General features: G+C 39.8%; 1 protein-coding gene across 1 annotated transcript in view; it reads left to right on the top strand.

Moving 5' to 3' along the window:
• The window catches only part of GAS2 (growth arrest specific 2), a 130,348-nt gene extending 114,805 nt beyond the window's left edge, over positions 1 to 15,543 (top strand). The window contains exon 8 of the mRNA XM_042906676.1: positions 14,018 to 15,543. Coding sequence (XP_042762610.1) covers positions 14,018 to 14,236 — 219 coding nt within the window. The 3' untranslated portion in view covers positions 14,237 to 15,543. The remainder of the gene's footprint in view (positions 1 to 14,017) is intronic.
• The last annotated feature ends 2,122 nt before the right edge of the window (positions 15,544 to 17,665 follow it).

The raw sequence follows: 17,665 nt of genomic DNA on the forward strand, positions 1-17,665 counted from the left end.
TATTAAAATGTTAGAAAACATATTTGAGATCAGGTAGCCAGTTTGTGCCTAAGGTCTGAATGTTCGGAAAAAAATGTAATCATTCATTTTGCAGTGATTTCAGGTAAATTACATCCTTATATCAGGACGTATATGAGAGCCCGCCAGCTATTTTGCAAAGAAGAAGGTTTCATAGCAATAAAATAATTTTCTGGATGCTTAAAGATATATTTTTTCCTATGCTTTGGAATTTTTTTTTCTTTTTGCTTTTGTTTTCTTGAGTACCAGAACTGAATATTTTAAGTGGAATTTTCATTTTTATAAAGAAATACAGGTATATAGGCAACAAAATGGTGCTGTAAGATTTATGATCCCAAATTGCAAGCCTGCCCCTTCCCGTGTCCCCTCTTTCCACTCATTTCTTCTCCTGAGTTCTCCCAGAGGCAACTCGTTTCACCCTTTCTAGCTGTTTCTTCTTTTATTTATCTCCAAGTTTCTAAATTATAAAATTATGCTGGTCTGTCTTAGTTTTTACACTGTCAGCATTTTTCTATGGAATACTCACAAACCCAGCAGAGCAAGAGTAGGAAGATGATGATTTAGTAGTCGCATGCCTTCCCCTCACCCCACCACACACATATGGACTCCCCTTCCTCTTGTTTGCCAGGCATCATCGATGATACCAATATTGGTCAAATCAGTATTCAGTATTTACTTTATAACAATCATGGGGGTGTCTGGGTGGCTCAGCCGGTTGAACGTCTGACTCTTGATTTCGGCTCAGGTCATGATCCCAGGTCATGAGATTGAGCCCCATGTTAGGCTCCACCTGAGCCTACTTAAGATTTTCTCTCTCTCTCTCTCTCTCTCTCTCTCTCTCTCTCTCTCTCTCTCCCCGCCCCTCTCCCCCACTCACATGTGCTCTCTCACTCTCTCTCTCTCTCAAAATAAAACAAAACAAAACAATAATCATGTAAATATTGTAGTGTGCTGTGATTACTTTTCCTTTTCTTTTTTACTTAACCATTTCTCTTTTCCTAAGTAGGACTAAGGAGCCCTTACCAGATCCCCTTAGAGAATTGTAAAACCTGTCACAATGGTGTCATAGGCAGATATACTGGCTAAGCTAGGGGTTTCGTTTCTGGTCCCTCTATGTCTCTCCTGCCCCACGTTGACCTCACAGTGTCGTCTGAGATTTTAATTTGCTCTTATGTTGGATTCCCTGTTTCTTGGATCACATGTCTTTTGTGGATTACTCCCTTATTTTCTTAGGGGTCATCATGAGAAAATGTATAGTCATTCACATATTGATTGAACATATATATTTATTGAACATATATTATGAAAGAGGCACTATTCAAAGAGCTAAAGATATATCAGAGAAAAACACAGAAGAGCCCTGACTCCCTCGAAGACCTTTATGTTACTTTGTGAGTGCTTGTGTGTATGTGGTTGGGGGAAGTTTAGGGTTGCCAGATTAAATACAGATAATCTACTTAATATCAGGCAAACAACGAATATTTTTTAATATATTATTTTCCAAATATTGTAAGGGAAATATTTATACCTAGAGAATGTTTGTTGTTTATCTGACTCTCAAATTTAACTGGGTTTGTTGTATTTTTATATCACAAATCTGGCAACTTTGATTGGGAAGCTTTATATTGTATAGACAATAATTTATAGACAATAAACATAATAAATATGTAAGTTATAGAGCTTGCTAGAAAGTGAATAGTGCCATGCTCGGGTGGGAAAAGGAAGAGTGGGGCAGGATAAGGCAGATTGAGGGTGCCAGGAGCAGAGACTACAATGTTAAAAGGGTGGTTAGGGTAAGCCTCTTTGAGGAGGTGAGACAGTGTCAAGGGCGTGAAGGAGGTGAGGGGTTAGCTCTGCAGTTATCTGGGCAAAATGTCTTCTGAACAGAAGGAACACCAAGTCAAGAGCATGCCTGAAGTGGCCTTCTAGTGTTTGAGAAATAGCAAGGAGGCCAATAGGCTGTGACAGAGCATGGGAGCGGCCTGTGGGAGGACATGAAGTCAGAGATAACAGGAGTCCAGATCACATGGGAACACAGACGGCATTGGAAGCACTCTGGAGTTTACGCCCAGTGAAATGGGGAGCCACACAGCGTTTTGAGTGGAGTTGTAACATACAGTAACTTCTGTTTTAACAAGATGCTCTAGTTTCTCTGTTGAGAATGTACTGAGGGGCAAGGGCAGAAGCAGGAGGAGCAGTTGGAGGGTTATTACAGTAATCCAGGTAAGATGGAAGAAATTTGGATTTAGGAATGGAGATGGGGAGAACAGTTGGGTTCAGGATGAAGTTTTCCTCTAACATTATATAGTGAGAAATTTCAAACATACACAGAATACCCACAGAACGACCATCTGGGTTCTATAATGAGCACTTTGCTGCCTTTGCTTTATCATGTATTTACCCATCTCTCCATTTGGTTCCTGTAACATTCCCTAGCCTGGAGCATCTCTGATTCAATTTCTGCAAAGATAAACCTTCAGTGTCCTGCTGAGATGACACAGTCATTTACACTATGGGATACTGTCACAGGCATAGCAAATCTGAGGTGGGGTGCAGTAAATCTAACCAGTCCTTAGACTGACGTTCAACCAATTCTCCTTTTTTCAGCTGCACATCTCTCCTCACCTGATGGAAGTACCTGGTGATTCTAAAACCTGAATTTCCTATACTTTCAAGGCATGGTTTGACTTGCTTCTTTTGGGCAAGCTGTCATTTCAGGCTTTGAGTTTCAACTCTCTCCACTCTTAGTTGGTTACAATTCATCCCTCTGTTTTCCATCCTCTAAAAATGTGTTGGCCTTTCTTCTCTACTGTAATATCCCCTCAATTTCCCTTTGTCCTGTGACTTGAGCACATTTTTATTCCTTGCCTTTCATTTGAATGGGGCTTTGAGAAGAAAGAGACTCATGTTTTCAAATATTTTGTCGATATAAAAGATCTAACTGTATTTATTAATACTTTATTTTCCGTTTTTCTACCAATATACTAAAGATCCATTAAAAACAGTAGCAAAGTAATAGTTTTTCCAGTGTCCGCATTACAGACGCTGTTGTTGCCTTTCAGGACCCAGGAGGACACCGGGTTGGGAACCACTGAAGTGTATCACTGTCACGAAAAAGACTGTGCTGTCTTTGGCTGTCTTGGTGCTGTTGGGTTTTGGTATTAGTGTTTCGATGAAAGAATGAGAACTCAGATTGACTCAGACAGACTTGAACCTGTTTGATCAGTGGAAGGAATGGGTTTTCATTGCCCCTTGGAGCCCAGCTCCCCTTGCCGAAGGTGTTGCGTCTTTGGGGTGGATGAAATCTAGTTTCAGTTGGGCACATACCAGCTATGAATCCTTCCTCTAGCCAGCTCTTTCCTTTCCACCACCAGCATTTTTGCCTCGTTGCTTTCATTGTGCTGAGTGTTCCATAAAATATTTATCATAACTTTGCCTTTCCTGTCTGAAATGGTGCTGTAGACTGGTAATTAGATTGCAGCTAAGCCTTCTTAATTCCATTTGGTGCAGATCTGGGAAAACGGAGACCTTACATAACAAGTCGATAAGAACTGACAGGCAGTTGGCAGTAAGTACTCCTACACATATTTCCAAGCAGATGCAAATGGAACATTCTGCCAGTCAATCGTTACATTCATCTGCAAGCTGCTCTTCTCATATTTGCTTCTAGAAAGAAGCTACTGAGTCTCATTTGTCTACAACGAGCCTGGGAAGTGAACTATTCACTTTCCTTCTCCCAGAGGGAAACAACAAAAGCAAGCCAAGAATTTTTTTCTGGCCAGCCCCAATAGCCAGACTCAAGGCCCCGTTCATGTTGGAGGATGGTTTGTCACCATTGTCACTGAGTGGTTTAGCCTTCAAATGAGGGTTTGAGGATTGTATTCTCCTTAATGTATGATTTTGTTACTGAAGACAACAGATCACAAAACTGGGAATCTAAAGACTAGGGCTGTGTTATTGCTGTGTGTCTGTGAGCCACCTACCTAACCTCTCTGAGGTTCCATTTGTGCAATGGGAACAGTAATACTAGCCTGCAGAACAACTGGGCAGGTGTGATAAAATGAAATAACTTAAGAGAAAGTACTTTGCAGACTGTCAGGGGTCTCTCCCAAAGAGTTTCCTTTTACAGTGTGGAACCAACAGCCAAGCACTCTGGTGTACCTAATTTCAACATTTTTGTATGGGTGAAACATTAGGTTCAAATGCAAATAAATTCTCCTAACCACATATTAAAACACCTTCTCTTTTCTGGTGCCAGGTACATTTAGAGTTGAGCGATATGATCATCAATGGAGACACCATAACACATATTCTTAGAAAAAAGAAGTGTTGTCCATGGAAATAGTCTAGATAAGAAGCCAGACAGTCATGGCCCCTGGCAAAGCCCCTTTAGGGCATATAGTTAAGTGGTAATGTGTATTATCTTTGCGGTCAAAGAGACTCAGGTTCCAATCTAAACTTTGTCAACTCCTAGCTAGGTGACTTTGGGAGATGTACTTAACCTTTCTGGAACTGCCATTTTCTCATCTGTAGGTGTGGATAGTAATGCAAACCACTTAGAGCTGTGCAGGAATTAACTGAAATGAAGCCTGTAAGAAGATCACCATCATCATTGCAATAACATTATTATTATTTTAATAATAATTTTAATAACAAAAGCAATGGCAGGCTACTGTTGAATATCATGTGCCAGGCGACGTTGCTACATGCTAACATATATTTTTCCAAAAAACTGTATTAGAAACATTCTACAGATGAGCAAGGGAGGCACAGAGAGATTAAATAATATCTTAGAGTTATACAGATAGTTGGTGGTGACCACATCTCTCTGAAGCTTAATCTAAGAAAAAGGCATAAAAGATTATTAGGAAGATAGAAGTGAGATAACACCTATGAAAAATGTTTTGTAAACAACAAAGTGGTAATTCCAGAAGCTTGTCTATTTGAGGAGTATTTAGCCATTTATAATTTCAAATAGCTAGAGAGGTTGAGATGAATCCCCAACCTTTGACAAAGAAGTCTACTAGGGCATCTGTGGCAAACAGAGCCTCACTCGCCCTATTACCAGGTGACCTTATCACTTACCTTGAAGATGCAGGTAGCAGGCTTTCAACATGGCGGACTAGCGACTGAACACCTGCCACTTTTCTCCTCCATGTGTCCATGTACCTTAGGCAGCCAGCTGAATTCCCAGTGGCCCGATTTTGAGCATATGCCATTTCAGGATAATACCAGTTGATGACAGAGTCTGTTGTCCTATAAATTAATTTAACACTCTTTCTCTGGAGAGCAGATGACTGCGTTCTAAACACAATATTTTCACTCAAGTTATGATGGCTTGTAAAAACACGCAGTGAACGGGGTTGACAAGGAGGTATTAGGAAGCATATGATATCCCAGGAGGCTGAACTGATTTGAATTTAGGTGGCTTACTCCTCTAGGCAGTCAGTGTCAGAGATGGTTGTCTCTTAAAGGGATGGCTGTGGTGGAGAAGAGCGGTTAACAGATTGGGCAGAAATAGGAGCCATTGTGGTCAGTTACGTGGGGAAGGGCTTAATGAGAGCTAGAGTTATGCTGAGAGACCCAAGCATTTTAACACTTAAACATGAATAGAGAAAAAGGAGGGGCTGCAATTTGTAGTGAGTAATTTGTTACTATAGTGAGTGATATTTCTAAAACATGCATTCCAAATGTAATGAGAACTTGTGAAGGGCGATAATGAAGACAATGGTATACTTGATTTTGGAGTCATTTGAGAGATTTTCTTCTTCTCTCCTCCATTCCCCTTCTCCTTTCTCTCTCTCCTTCCATTGCTCTGATGCTCAATTCACCCTCCCTCTCTCCTGTATGATTCCTGTTACTTTGGGTCTTTGACCCAAAATGTATCTTTCTCTCAAAGGAATTCTCTAAGCAGTGGTTAAGGTGGATTATCATTCACATCCTGGTGTTTTTCAGACTCTCCCTCATAAAGACCAATCATTTTCATCTTTTCCCTTTTTTCTTTTCTGTAAATAAGTAATGTGTTCTACATATCACACACTACAATTGTTGTCCGGTGTAGAAAGCTGAATAGGATGTGACCTTTTAGAGAGGTCACAGGGAATTAGAGAAATATGGACAAGAAAATAGGCAGCAAAATATGACAGGTTCTATGCTTGAAGTTTGTGAAGGAAAATCTCAAGGTCCAAAAGAAGTAATCTAAAGGTTGGAGAGTGCAAAAATATTCCATAAAGGCAGTGATGCCCTGGTGGAGCATTAGTAGGCATTAACATTGCTTATGCATTCATTAAACAAACATTTATTGAGTGCCCATTGTGTTGTTGGCACTGTAGTCAGCCCTCAGGGCATGAATTTAGTAAGGAATAACCTTGCCGGGCACTCAACACATATTTATTGAATGGCCATAGGAAGGGACTCACTTTAATTCACCTGGTGAATGTGGATGTAGAAAGGCATGAAATCTTTAGGGGATTCCAAGGAGTCCAGAAATTTTGCGGGTTATGCAATTTGGAGTGTAGGTATGGGCACAGACAAGTAGGGCCACACAGTAGCTGCATCATTGTGCAATGCACAACCTACACAACGGTATGTGGTCTTTAAGGCGGAATGAGAAAGAAGGTGGGGAAGGAACAGTAGCTGAACCATGAAGTGCTTTGTGTGTCAGGCTAGTTGTTCTCATAGCGGGATGGGGAGGGGCAGAGGTAGGACAGGGGGTATCAGAATTGCTGACAAATGGTTTCTTCAAATTATGTATGCTTCTGCCCACCCTCAAGATGCAGATTCTGCCCTGGTCCCACACACCTGTACACACACACACACCTGCATTCACACCACTGCTCTTTCAGAATCTTTGCCACAGACTTCTTGTGCTCATGAGAATGAGTCATATTCTTCAGGTGAGCTGGAGCTAAAAATGGCTGAGAAGCACTACAGACAATGGAGACCCATGCACAGGTTCTTAAGCAAGGCCGTAGCATGATCAGATTTTCCCTTTGGAATGGCCACTCTGGCCCTGAAGTAAAGGCTAGGTTGGTGAAGTGTGAGAGAGGATGAGGGCATCCTGCTGGGAAGCTTTCACATCCTCAGGGGCTGATGACCTTGGTATACAGAGAATATGACATATATTCCTCTCCCCCAGTTTTCAAGGTCACAAACACAAGATTCAAATCTGAATGAAAGAGATTTGTCAGTGTTTTGCTGAGAAGGTGGAGACGCCTGAAACTTTTCATAGGAATTATGATTTAGGACAGATGTGAACATTCTCGCAGATCTGTGCTGGGGAATTGATGAAATCAAGCTACCAAATATGAATATGAAACATTTACCTTTATTTATTTATTTAAAATTTTTAAATGTGTTTTAACTTTATTTTTGGGAGAGAGAGAGACAGAGCATGAGCAGGGGGAAGGCAGAGAGAGAGGGAGACACAGAATCCGAAGCAGGCTCCAGACTCTGAGCTGTCAGCACAGAGCCTGACGCGGGTCTCGAACTCATGGATGGTGAGATCATGACCTAAGCTGAAGTCAGACGCTCAACCGACTGAGCCACCCAGGTGCTCCAGAAGCATTTAACTTTAAATTATGTTTATTAAAAGACATGTCCTGCTCTTGTTTATTTTTGTTTATGATTTATATAATATAGCTATAGATAGCTTGGCCATCTTGACAACAAATGCATCACCAATAAATCCATATTATTTTCTGGCTCTGTTACATGGCCATTTCTTTTTCATTTAGTCAAACGTATGATTTTCTGTGATTTACATAGATATCAGCTGTGCCTTATCCAAAAAACGTGAGTTGATGTATTTCTGTTTCGAAAGACTAGTGTCCGCAGGAAGAAAAACATACTTTTCTTGCTTTAAGCTCCTTAAGACCTATACATGATGTGATTCCAGAATGTATCTCCAAGCTATAAGATTAGGGAAAAGAAAATCTCCTTTCTGAAATCCTATTACATCGTAAGAGCCAGAGCACTGGACCCCTTATACCGCAGTGATCACAGCGTTTGTAGGGAGCGGTTGATTAATCATTTCTACAACTTTAAAATTTTCCATTGTGATCTAACTTAATATGGGAGAATTAATGTGTTTCCTTTCAACCCATTTTTTTCCTTTGAATTAGTGTGTGGATGAACCACAGAACTTTTTGGTTATAATTTTTTTCCCTACAGTGTTAGGAAAGTAAGATTGAAAGGTGGTGCTAGAAAGCAGGCTTTAGGCTGCATATTGTAACCTAACAAAATGTGCATTGCATCTGAAAAAACAAAGCGAGGACTTACCTGACGTGTCACGAACCATTGCTGGGTCAATATATTAAGTGATTCACCCACCTTTAAATATAGGATTCATCTTTAGAGTAATAGTTTGGGGAGGAGTATAGCTCTTCAACTGTCAGGCTGTGTACTAGATGGGGAATAAAGAAGTGATTTCTAGTGTGGCCCTGGGGAGCCTCCTGGGTGACCCTCTGTCTGCCTGTGAAATGAGAGCATTGCCAGTGACCTCAGTGTTTCTTTTTATCTTTCTTATTTTAACAAGGCAAATCTGTAGATTACCTGGCACACAGTGGGTGCTCTACTATTATGACTGTGTCATCTAAGGAGAAAAAGTTCCCTTTTGCTGGCATGTAGGAAGAGGCCTCGTTAGAAAACAACACATAATTAAGCATTATGATGGGAAAAGGCATAAAGCAAAATGCCCTTGACACGAATGGAAATGTTTTCTCCCATTACCAAATTATTAAAAACAAAAACAAAAACATACCTTTGAGGCATTCTGGCTCTTTTCTTGGGCAAGGAATGTATGTCACTCATAGACATCAAAAAAGAAAATATTCAGGGCACCTGGGTGGCTCAGTCAGTTAAGGGTCTGACTTCGGCTCAGGTCATGATCTCATTTTGTGAGTTTGAGCCCTGCATTGGGCTCTGTGCTGACAGGTCAGAGCTCGAAGCCTGGAGCTTGCTTTGGATTCTGTGTCTCCCTCTTTCTCTGCCCCTCCCCCACCCTCTCTCTCAAAAATAAACATTAAAAAAAAATAAAAAATAAATAAAAAAATAAAATATTTACAGTATCTGCAACAGTCCAGATCTGCTTAAACTTCATGAAGGCCACTGGGAGAAATGTTGAGACAGATTTTTGTTACTGTTTTGGGGTCTTCCCCCCCCGCCCCCCCTTCAGCATTGAGAGATGTTGCTAAGTTGTGCTACGTTGGTGATGAATCTTCTTCACCTTCTTCACTTTTGGAAGGATCAAAGGCACCGTGAGGAATGAGGCAGGTTGTAAAAACTAGGAAGAGCCGGAATAGGCCTGATGGGGCAACATTCGGCTTTGCAACATAGTATTGGAGATTTGTAGCAATTCTTTTTCTTTGCTTGAGAAGAAAGGCCACAAACAGCGGCATGGATAACCACTATTAAATACTCAGTTCACTTGTGAGGCTACCAGTCAAGAGGAGTTATCTTTTGGAACGGAGAACACAAAATTGTTCAACATTGTGAAGCATCATAAGTAAAGGAGCTGTAACCGAACAGAGAATCAAAGTCTAGTCCTACTTATGCCAACAGATGCCTGGCTATAAGTGTATTCTATCCTATTACCTGCACTTGACACATGTTTATTTCTAAAGTAATTAGGGCCACTACAGTATAATCTTCTGAAATTAAATTTGATGTTCATATAGGGTTTATTAGAACATAGCCCCATAAATCATTTTATGTGAGCATTTGATTTGCTTAAGCTGCTTGTTACTATTTCTGACACTGATAATTCCTTGTTTGTGCTAAATTTCACTTGTAAGTAACTAAGCAGGTATGGAAATCCACATTGAAGAGCTTAACGGAGTCAGTGGGTGTGGCAGAATGGGAAAATGGGTCTTGTCCCAGATTTGTGCTGTGATCTTGCCCAGGTGGTTTAAGAGCAGCACTTCTCAGAGCATCAGTGTTGCCATCTGTAAAATGGAGTAATGCTGAAAATGACGTCATCAGTTAGGCAAAGTTAAGTAGAGCCTGTGGAAGTATATATGAAAGAGTATTAATATCACAATATTGATACTGTTCTGAGCCTACATATGGGAGATTAAAAAAAATGAGAAGCACATCATCACTCTTTTTGGAGAGCTCGCATGTTATTAAAAGAAGCACACAGGTAAATTAGCAATTAAAGTAGACTAAAACAATTGAAATCGTGTCATCTAAACAGCATACAGCAAGGAAGCATTCACTTATCTGGTAAGGTGGATGATTGTTGGAAATTTTTCAGGTGGAGGTGACGTTTGAATTGATGTTTGCGGTCCAGGTAAGTAGGGAGGGCAAGACAGAAAAGACACTCCACATTTAGGGGCAAATATGCAAAAGCTTGGAAGAAAGGCTGTGTTGTCTGGGAACATAGAACTAAAATAATTCACGAGTCCCAGAGCTCAGGGAAGGACAGGTGAAGCTGACAGGAGTGGTCTTGGTGAATAATGTATGCAAACAAAGAGAATTGAATATTAGCCTATAGGAGAGAGGGAGCTAGTGAAGGCATTTAGGCAGAAGACAATCAAACAGGCATTTATGGAAGTCCCTTTGGTGGGAATGGCTTTACTAAATGGATCAGACTCCCCCAAGGCTAGAGGCAGTGCGATCCTCTGCACGCAGCAAAGCTTAAAAGTAGGCAGAAGAAAACAGAACCCTGAAAAGAGGAAGAGAAAGTATGAGAGAGGTAACAGGAGGTCCAGTAAAGAGTCTTGTCACAGAGAATAAAGGAGTAGGGAGTTTCCTGGAAGGAATGGTCAATACTATCAGATACCTCAGTATCTGATAAGATCAAGACAGATAAGGATTAAGGACCATCCATTGGATTCAACAATCCCGGAAGCCATGATTCTCTTCACTGTGCAGTCAGTTAAGAGGTGGGGGCAGAAGCAACGTGTAGTGGGTCAGACAGTGACTAGGAAGTTGGAAATGAAGACATCACGTGTAAACTTACCAGAAAGCTCAGAGGTAAGGCAAAGATAGGAGAACAAAGTAGCCTGGGATGGAAGGAGCAGAGTTTTGCTTTGTATGAGAGTGGGAGAGGCTTGGGGATAAGGACCATTATACAATAAGTTGGAGAGAGAGGTGAGTGATGTGATGTCTGATAGGAGCTTCTGCATAGTGGTAATGGGAATTAGGATATATAGGGAGGAGTTGACTTTGGACAGAGGGACTTCTTTCTGTGATGAGGAAAGTGGAGAAAAGGGTAAATATAGGCTGGAGTAAATAAGCCGGTGGAGGTGCTGAGAGAGAAAACCATGTCTGATGACATGCTAGATGCCATCCATAGAATGATGAGGACAGAGATGAGTGGCGCGTTTGATAATATTAGGAGGAACAGGAAATGCCGCTGACCAAAACCAAAAAGCAAAAGGATCAATTGACTGCAACTGACCTAATGTCACCCATTCCTGAGATGAAAGGAGTTCTTCCAGAAGGAGCTCAGTGGCTCTGCCCTGATTCTGAAGGAAGATTATACACTTCAACCAAGGCCGGGGTTTTGTAGGGCAAGCACTGGGTGGGGAGGGAGGGAAGAGCTGAGAGTAGTTTGGTTTATAGCAGGTTAATTTGCTTTTAGGTTAAACAGTAGGGGTTTGGTTTATGGAGATGGGGATGGGTGTTTTCTTTCCTTTTTTTTTTTTTTTTTTTTCTTGAGACTTAGCACAAACTAAGGTAAGGCATGGAATTTAAATCTCTATAATCAAGGATGTAAATGCTTATGGCCATGAAATCTTAACCCCATGCCTGAAACTGTTGTTCAGTTTGACCACTGGCCTTCTTGGAGAATTACAGCTTGCTGATTAGTTATTGAAATGACATGAGGGAGGGGGTGGGCAGAAATTTAATCCCTATGTTAGTCACATTCAGTATAACTCTGCTTCCTGTTGGATCCACTACGCATGCGTGGATTTATTAAAGAATCTGCGAGAAGGGTTTGTACCTAAATGACCTTATATGCCAGGCGGAAAAACATTTCTTTCACTGTTTTCCAGCGTTAGCTAATTGTTTAAAAACTATACTGACTGGTAGCTCTTTCTGGTTGAAATAGTCAGCTCACACAGTCAAGTGAATTTGGGCATTCTGCCAGGCATTCATACCAAGGATGTTTAGAGGAAAACTCTTAAATGTAATTTGTAGGGCTGGGGGGCGGGGTATGCCAGAACTTCAACAATATGCCAAGCTGTTCTCTAGAACAGTGGGAGAAAGGGTCAGAGTACTGTTTTGATGCCCGCCTTTGTAATTTTTGTCCCAGCCACTCCAAGTTTTGGAAGCAGGCAGTAGAGGCACACACAGGAGTTTGTGGGAATGGAACTAGGTCAGTCAAATTATAAAAGCCTTGATGGATTTTGCTTTACAAAGAACTGTTGGTGGGACAAGTATTAGACTGGAGTCAGGAAATCCAGATACTAGTCAAAGCAAATCACACCAAAGATCTGGGCCTCAGGATCTTCATCAGAAAAACAAGAACACGGTACCACTGGCAGGACCGGGGAAGGCAAAATGGTTACAGCTGAATCCTGACTCCTTTTGTCTGCTTTATGTTACAGGGGTTCCCACTGAGGTTTTAATGAATAGATTCTGATGCTAAAATAGGTTTAAAACTTCTAGCTAGATGTTTCTGAAGGTCCTTTCTATTCTAATTCTATTCTTAATTATAATTCTAATTCTCTAAATGAGAATAACCAGTCGAGTTACATTTAACTTCATTTTCTTATGAGTCTTATGGTTTCTATGGATATCCAGCACATTTTTGTTACTTTCCACAATATTTGAAACTGCTTCATGTCAACCACATGAATCAGGATTTCTTAGCTGGAGTCCATGGATGGATTTCTGGGAGTCTGTGAACCCCCTAAACACACATGCAAAATTTTGTGGATACAGACATCTGAAAAGAGAGTCCAGAATTTCCATCAGATTCTCAACAGGTGAATGAAAGCAGTAAGTATATGTCATCTTTCACTTGATGGGAGTCAAACAAACTCCAGATCTCAAACTGACACAGCAAGAGGAATTCAAATAGATTTTACAGGCTCTGCAATGTAAGTGACTCCCCAAATCTCCTCACCCAACTATCTGTCCTTCCCAAGACTACACTGCCAGTATGTATTCTTAACATCACAGGCATGGAACAGAGTCAACAGGATCTCTGATTACGGAGCAACATCTCCCCTTTATCTTACCTTTTCTGATATTTGAAAAAAGCCAAGATAAACGTCTTTGGCTCTTCATGCCAGACGTCTACAGCTCTGACATGTTTTTATTGATAAAAAGAACCATACATTCTTCACTTTTTCAATATGTAGTCTGTTACCTGGAAATCTAGATATGTGACATAGGCCTGAAGGTAAGTTTTTTTTTTTTTTAAAGATGTATTCTAAAGTAATTAGAAAGAATAAGAGTAAAGGAAAATATAAATGTTTGGCCATTCAACAACATCTTGCCTTGAAGGGCTCAGTGACTGGAGAAGACTTCAGTTTTTCTGAGTGCATTTCCTTTCCATTTCGTATTGAGCATTTGTGTGATTATTAACAATTATTTTCAAGAGAGACATTTCCATGGTCTTTTGAGTCCTCGTTCAGAGGGGAATAACTTGGTGGGAAGAATGAAGCACTTATCTGAGACAGTGGGCAGAAAACGGGCAGTGGGCAGAGACAGTGGGGGAAGTGATGAGGCTGTAACGGAACATCAGATGTCAGACAGAAGCCTCTATACACATCCAACCAAACAAGGGATTATACATAAACCCGGATTCCCATAGCAGGGCAAAGCTGGGTCCTGGGGATGTGTACCCATGATCCACTTGCATGGGAAAAACAAAGCTTCTTTCATATACTGTATGCTAACTCAGGCACTGTGCACCAAGTAGGAAAACAATGGGGCATAAAAAAACAAGACAGAAGACAGTAACAGTGCTAAAAATGAAAGTTGGTTTAAGATACTGTAAGAATTCTCAGAATTTAATCCTTTTGCTCTTCTTTCATTTCAGATGCTGCACAACAAACATGTCATGGTCCGTGTGGGAGGAGGATGGGAAACTTTTGCAGGGTATTTGTTGAAACACGACCCCTGCCGGATGCTGCAGATCTCCCGTGTGGATGGCAAAACATCCCCCATCCAGAGCAAATCTCCAACTCTTAAGGACATGAATCCAGATAATTACCTGGTCGTCTCTGCCAATTATAAGGCTAAGAAGGAGATTAAGTAAAACTAGTTGGTCACTACAAGGGGACTCTCCTAATGGCCTGTACCCATTTCTCCAGTGTAGTTAGTTTAGTTCACATGCTCTGACAATTACTTTGGAAAAAGGCGTAACAGCCAGAAAAATGCCATTATTATTGAAAAATGTTCAAAGAGTAGCACTATTTATTTTGATGCTTCTGTAGAACATGACCAATTAAAAGAAATTCTAGGCTCAGATTTAAACTAGAAAAATTGTAGGCAAATTATTATTTCTTGATATGTGAACACAGGATTTAGTACACAGTACTAGAAGTACAATTCTAGCTAGAGATAAAAACTATTAGAAGAAAATATTTAGGATTTATAGATAAGTCAACAGAAAGTGCCTGCTTTATGTCTACAAAGTAAAAGCACCCCAGACATTTTTATAATTGCAGGATTTTTAAGCTAATTTTTAAAAAGTGACAATTAGTTTGATAACGTGCTACTAAAAATATTCAACAGCACTACAAATAAGTACAGAGTGTTCATAACCGTAACACTTTACTAGAAAGGCCACTTCAGAAAAGTTTACATTCACTTGGAAGATTGCCTTAAAGTTTATTCCTTATCTATGACCAAATATCTGGGGTACTTTTGGAAGTTTTCAGTACACCCCTTAGAGAATTGCTTATGAAGTGTTTCACACATTCCTAAGCACATGGCTGTGTTGAGACCGACTTAGTGTATTTCACACACATAAGCTGACATACGTTTATATTTTGACAGAATAAATTGTACAGTCCAATGTTCATTGACTTCATGTTATTTTAAAGCATTTTCTTATGAAAATATACCTTTAGTTAATCCTACTTTGCTATGCTGTCTAGTAAAGTAAATTCACTGTAGCTGATGTTACAGACATATGTATACCCTTGTATACCTAGGACAGGGCTGTTGTGTACCCATAAACAGCAAACTATTGTCCTCACTGATTCAAGAATTAAAAAGATAAATTAAAAAAAATTATGTCTCTATATTAGTGCTTCATTCTGAAATAAAAATAATCTTCAAATGGCAACTTTCCCTCAGAGTTCTAGAAAGAGTCGCATTAGGGTTACCTAGTGCTTCTTCACTTTTGAGTGTTAGCATTGTTTGTTCCCCTTAGCAGAAAAACAAAATATTATCATAGGTAATCCCTTAACTGCCGCCTTGAGTTTAATAAGTATAGGCAGAGTTAATGTCATTCCCTCATTCTTCTACGATAAAAAAATCCACCTCTCCTGCTCCAGAAAGTCAGGAAATATCTCAATTTGTCACATGACTGATTTAGTCAAAGTACACACAACCTGTTCATTGTGAAGTTTAGTGGTACTAGAAATGGGGTTGTAATTATGCTGGGAAAAAACAATTAAAATTAAAGTTTTATCAGAGATAAAATCACCTTGGAACAGTAGTAATTGTAATATCTTTTAAAATACAGACATTGAGTGATTTGACTTTTATGTTGCTAAACTCACGTTAGCACTGAATTTCTCTATATAGTAATTGGCAATAGTATTTTCCTCAAAACTTTCTCCTGTGCTTAATTTCTTCCCACAAACGTATCTATGTCCTTAAAAATTAAAATTAATTTCATTTAGTTAAAATATGTATAGGTAAACAAAAATCATATTAATCCCTTCATCTATTTTATTGGATGTTCTAGCTAATGTACTAAATTACCAGAAGCGTAGTGGCTTAAACAACACAAATTTATTATGTTATTGTTCTATGGGCCAGAACTTTGAGATGGTCTCACTGGGCTAACATAAAGATGTCAGCAGGGCTGTGCTTCTTCTGAGGAGTCTAGGAGAGAATTCGTTTCCCTGCTTTTTCCACGTTCTAGAGGCTGATTTCCTTTGCTCATGTTCTCTTTCCTCTATCTTCAAAGCCAACAATAGAGTATCTCAACGAGACTTCTTTCTTTACATCTCTCTGACCACAGGTAGAAAGATTTTCTGCTTTTAAGAACCCATGCGAGGGGCGCTGGGTTGGCTCAGTTGGTTAAGCGTTTGGCCAAAGTCGTTTGGCTCAGGTCATGATCTCAGGGTTCATGAGTTCAAGCCCCACTTTGGGCTCTGTGCTGACAGCTCAGAGCCTGGAGCCTGCTTCAGATTCTGTGTGTCCCTCTCCCTGCCCCTCCCTTGCTTGCTCTCTCTCAAAAACAAACATTAAAAAACATAATTAAAAAAAAATAATAATCCATGTGATCAGAATGGGTCCACCTAGATAACGTAATGCAATCTCTCCATTTTAAGGTCTGCAAAATACCTTTTGCCATGTAACGTAACTTATTTCCAGGGTCCAGTGATTAGTATGTGAACATATTTGGGGTAGGGTGGCATCATTCTTTCTGCTTATACAACATCTATGATGATCTTTTAGGTGTTGCTAAGAACGTGGTCACAATTGACCTTGAGGTCTAGCTGCTAGCTGAAGGGAATTCAACAAGGATATGGAAAAACGAGACTGCATTCAGAAGGAAATGACCAAATGTAGATTGCTCTTACTCATTGACTCCTTAGTGAAAATTACTATGTTCTTTTTCCTAAATTGTTTTCACTATTATAAATCTTGCATTTCCATGTAAATTTTAGGATCATTTTGTCAATTTCTCTGAAAAAAGTTTGCTGGGATTTTGCACTGAATTTATCGATCAATTTCAGAATGCAATTTTGACAATACTGAGTCTTCTAAACCATGGTCCCAATGGTTTAGGTCCCAAACATTTAGGGTTTTGTTTTTTTTTTTTTAACTTCTCAACTATGTCTTGTAGCTTTTAGTTCAGATCTTTTACTTTTTTCCTAAGTATTTTATTCTATGTGATGATGCTGTAATTGAATTTTCTTAATTTTCAGATTACTTATTACTTGCCTGTAGAAATAGCATTGACATTTTCATATATGGATTTGGTATTCTGCAGCCTTGCTAAACTCATTAGTTCTACAAATTTGTGTGTAGATACCTAAGAATTATCTACACAAGACACTTGGTATTTTTTTAACCTACTTTAAGTATGTCTGTTACTAATAACCTATCTGAGAAATGTAGGATAAGAAAAGGGCACCCTAGGAATTAGGTAGAATAGGAAGTTTAGGATAACTCCTTGACTTCTGACTGATGTGAGAAAAACAGATTTCAGAGAAATAGCCTAGAAAGAGTTTGTATGCAAAACTACTTAGTTCCATTTGAGGTTAAGTTTGAAGTACTTGCAAAAGTTGGCTCAAACCTGTGACTAGAGGACATTGATTTGAAACCCAAACCAAGTATGGTGCTATAAAAATAGGCAATGCATGGAGCCTGGGTGAATCATGACATCAGCTCAGGTCATGATCTCACGGTTCATGAATTCGAGCCCTGAAGCAGGTTCCGTGCGGACAGTGTGGAACCTGCTTGGGATTCTCTCTCTCCCTATCTCTCTCTGTACCTCTCC

Source organism: Panthera leo, chromosome D1 (genome assembly GCF_018350215.1).
Source record: "Panthera leo isolate Ple1 chromosome D1, P.leo_Ple1_pat1.1, whole genome shotgun sequence".
NCBI lineage: Eukaryota > Metazoa > Chordata > Mammalia > Carnivora > Felidae > Panthera > Panthera leo.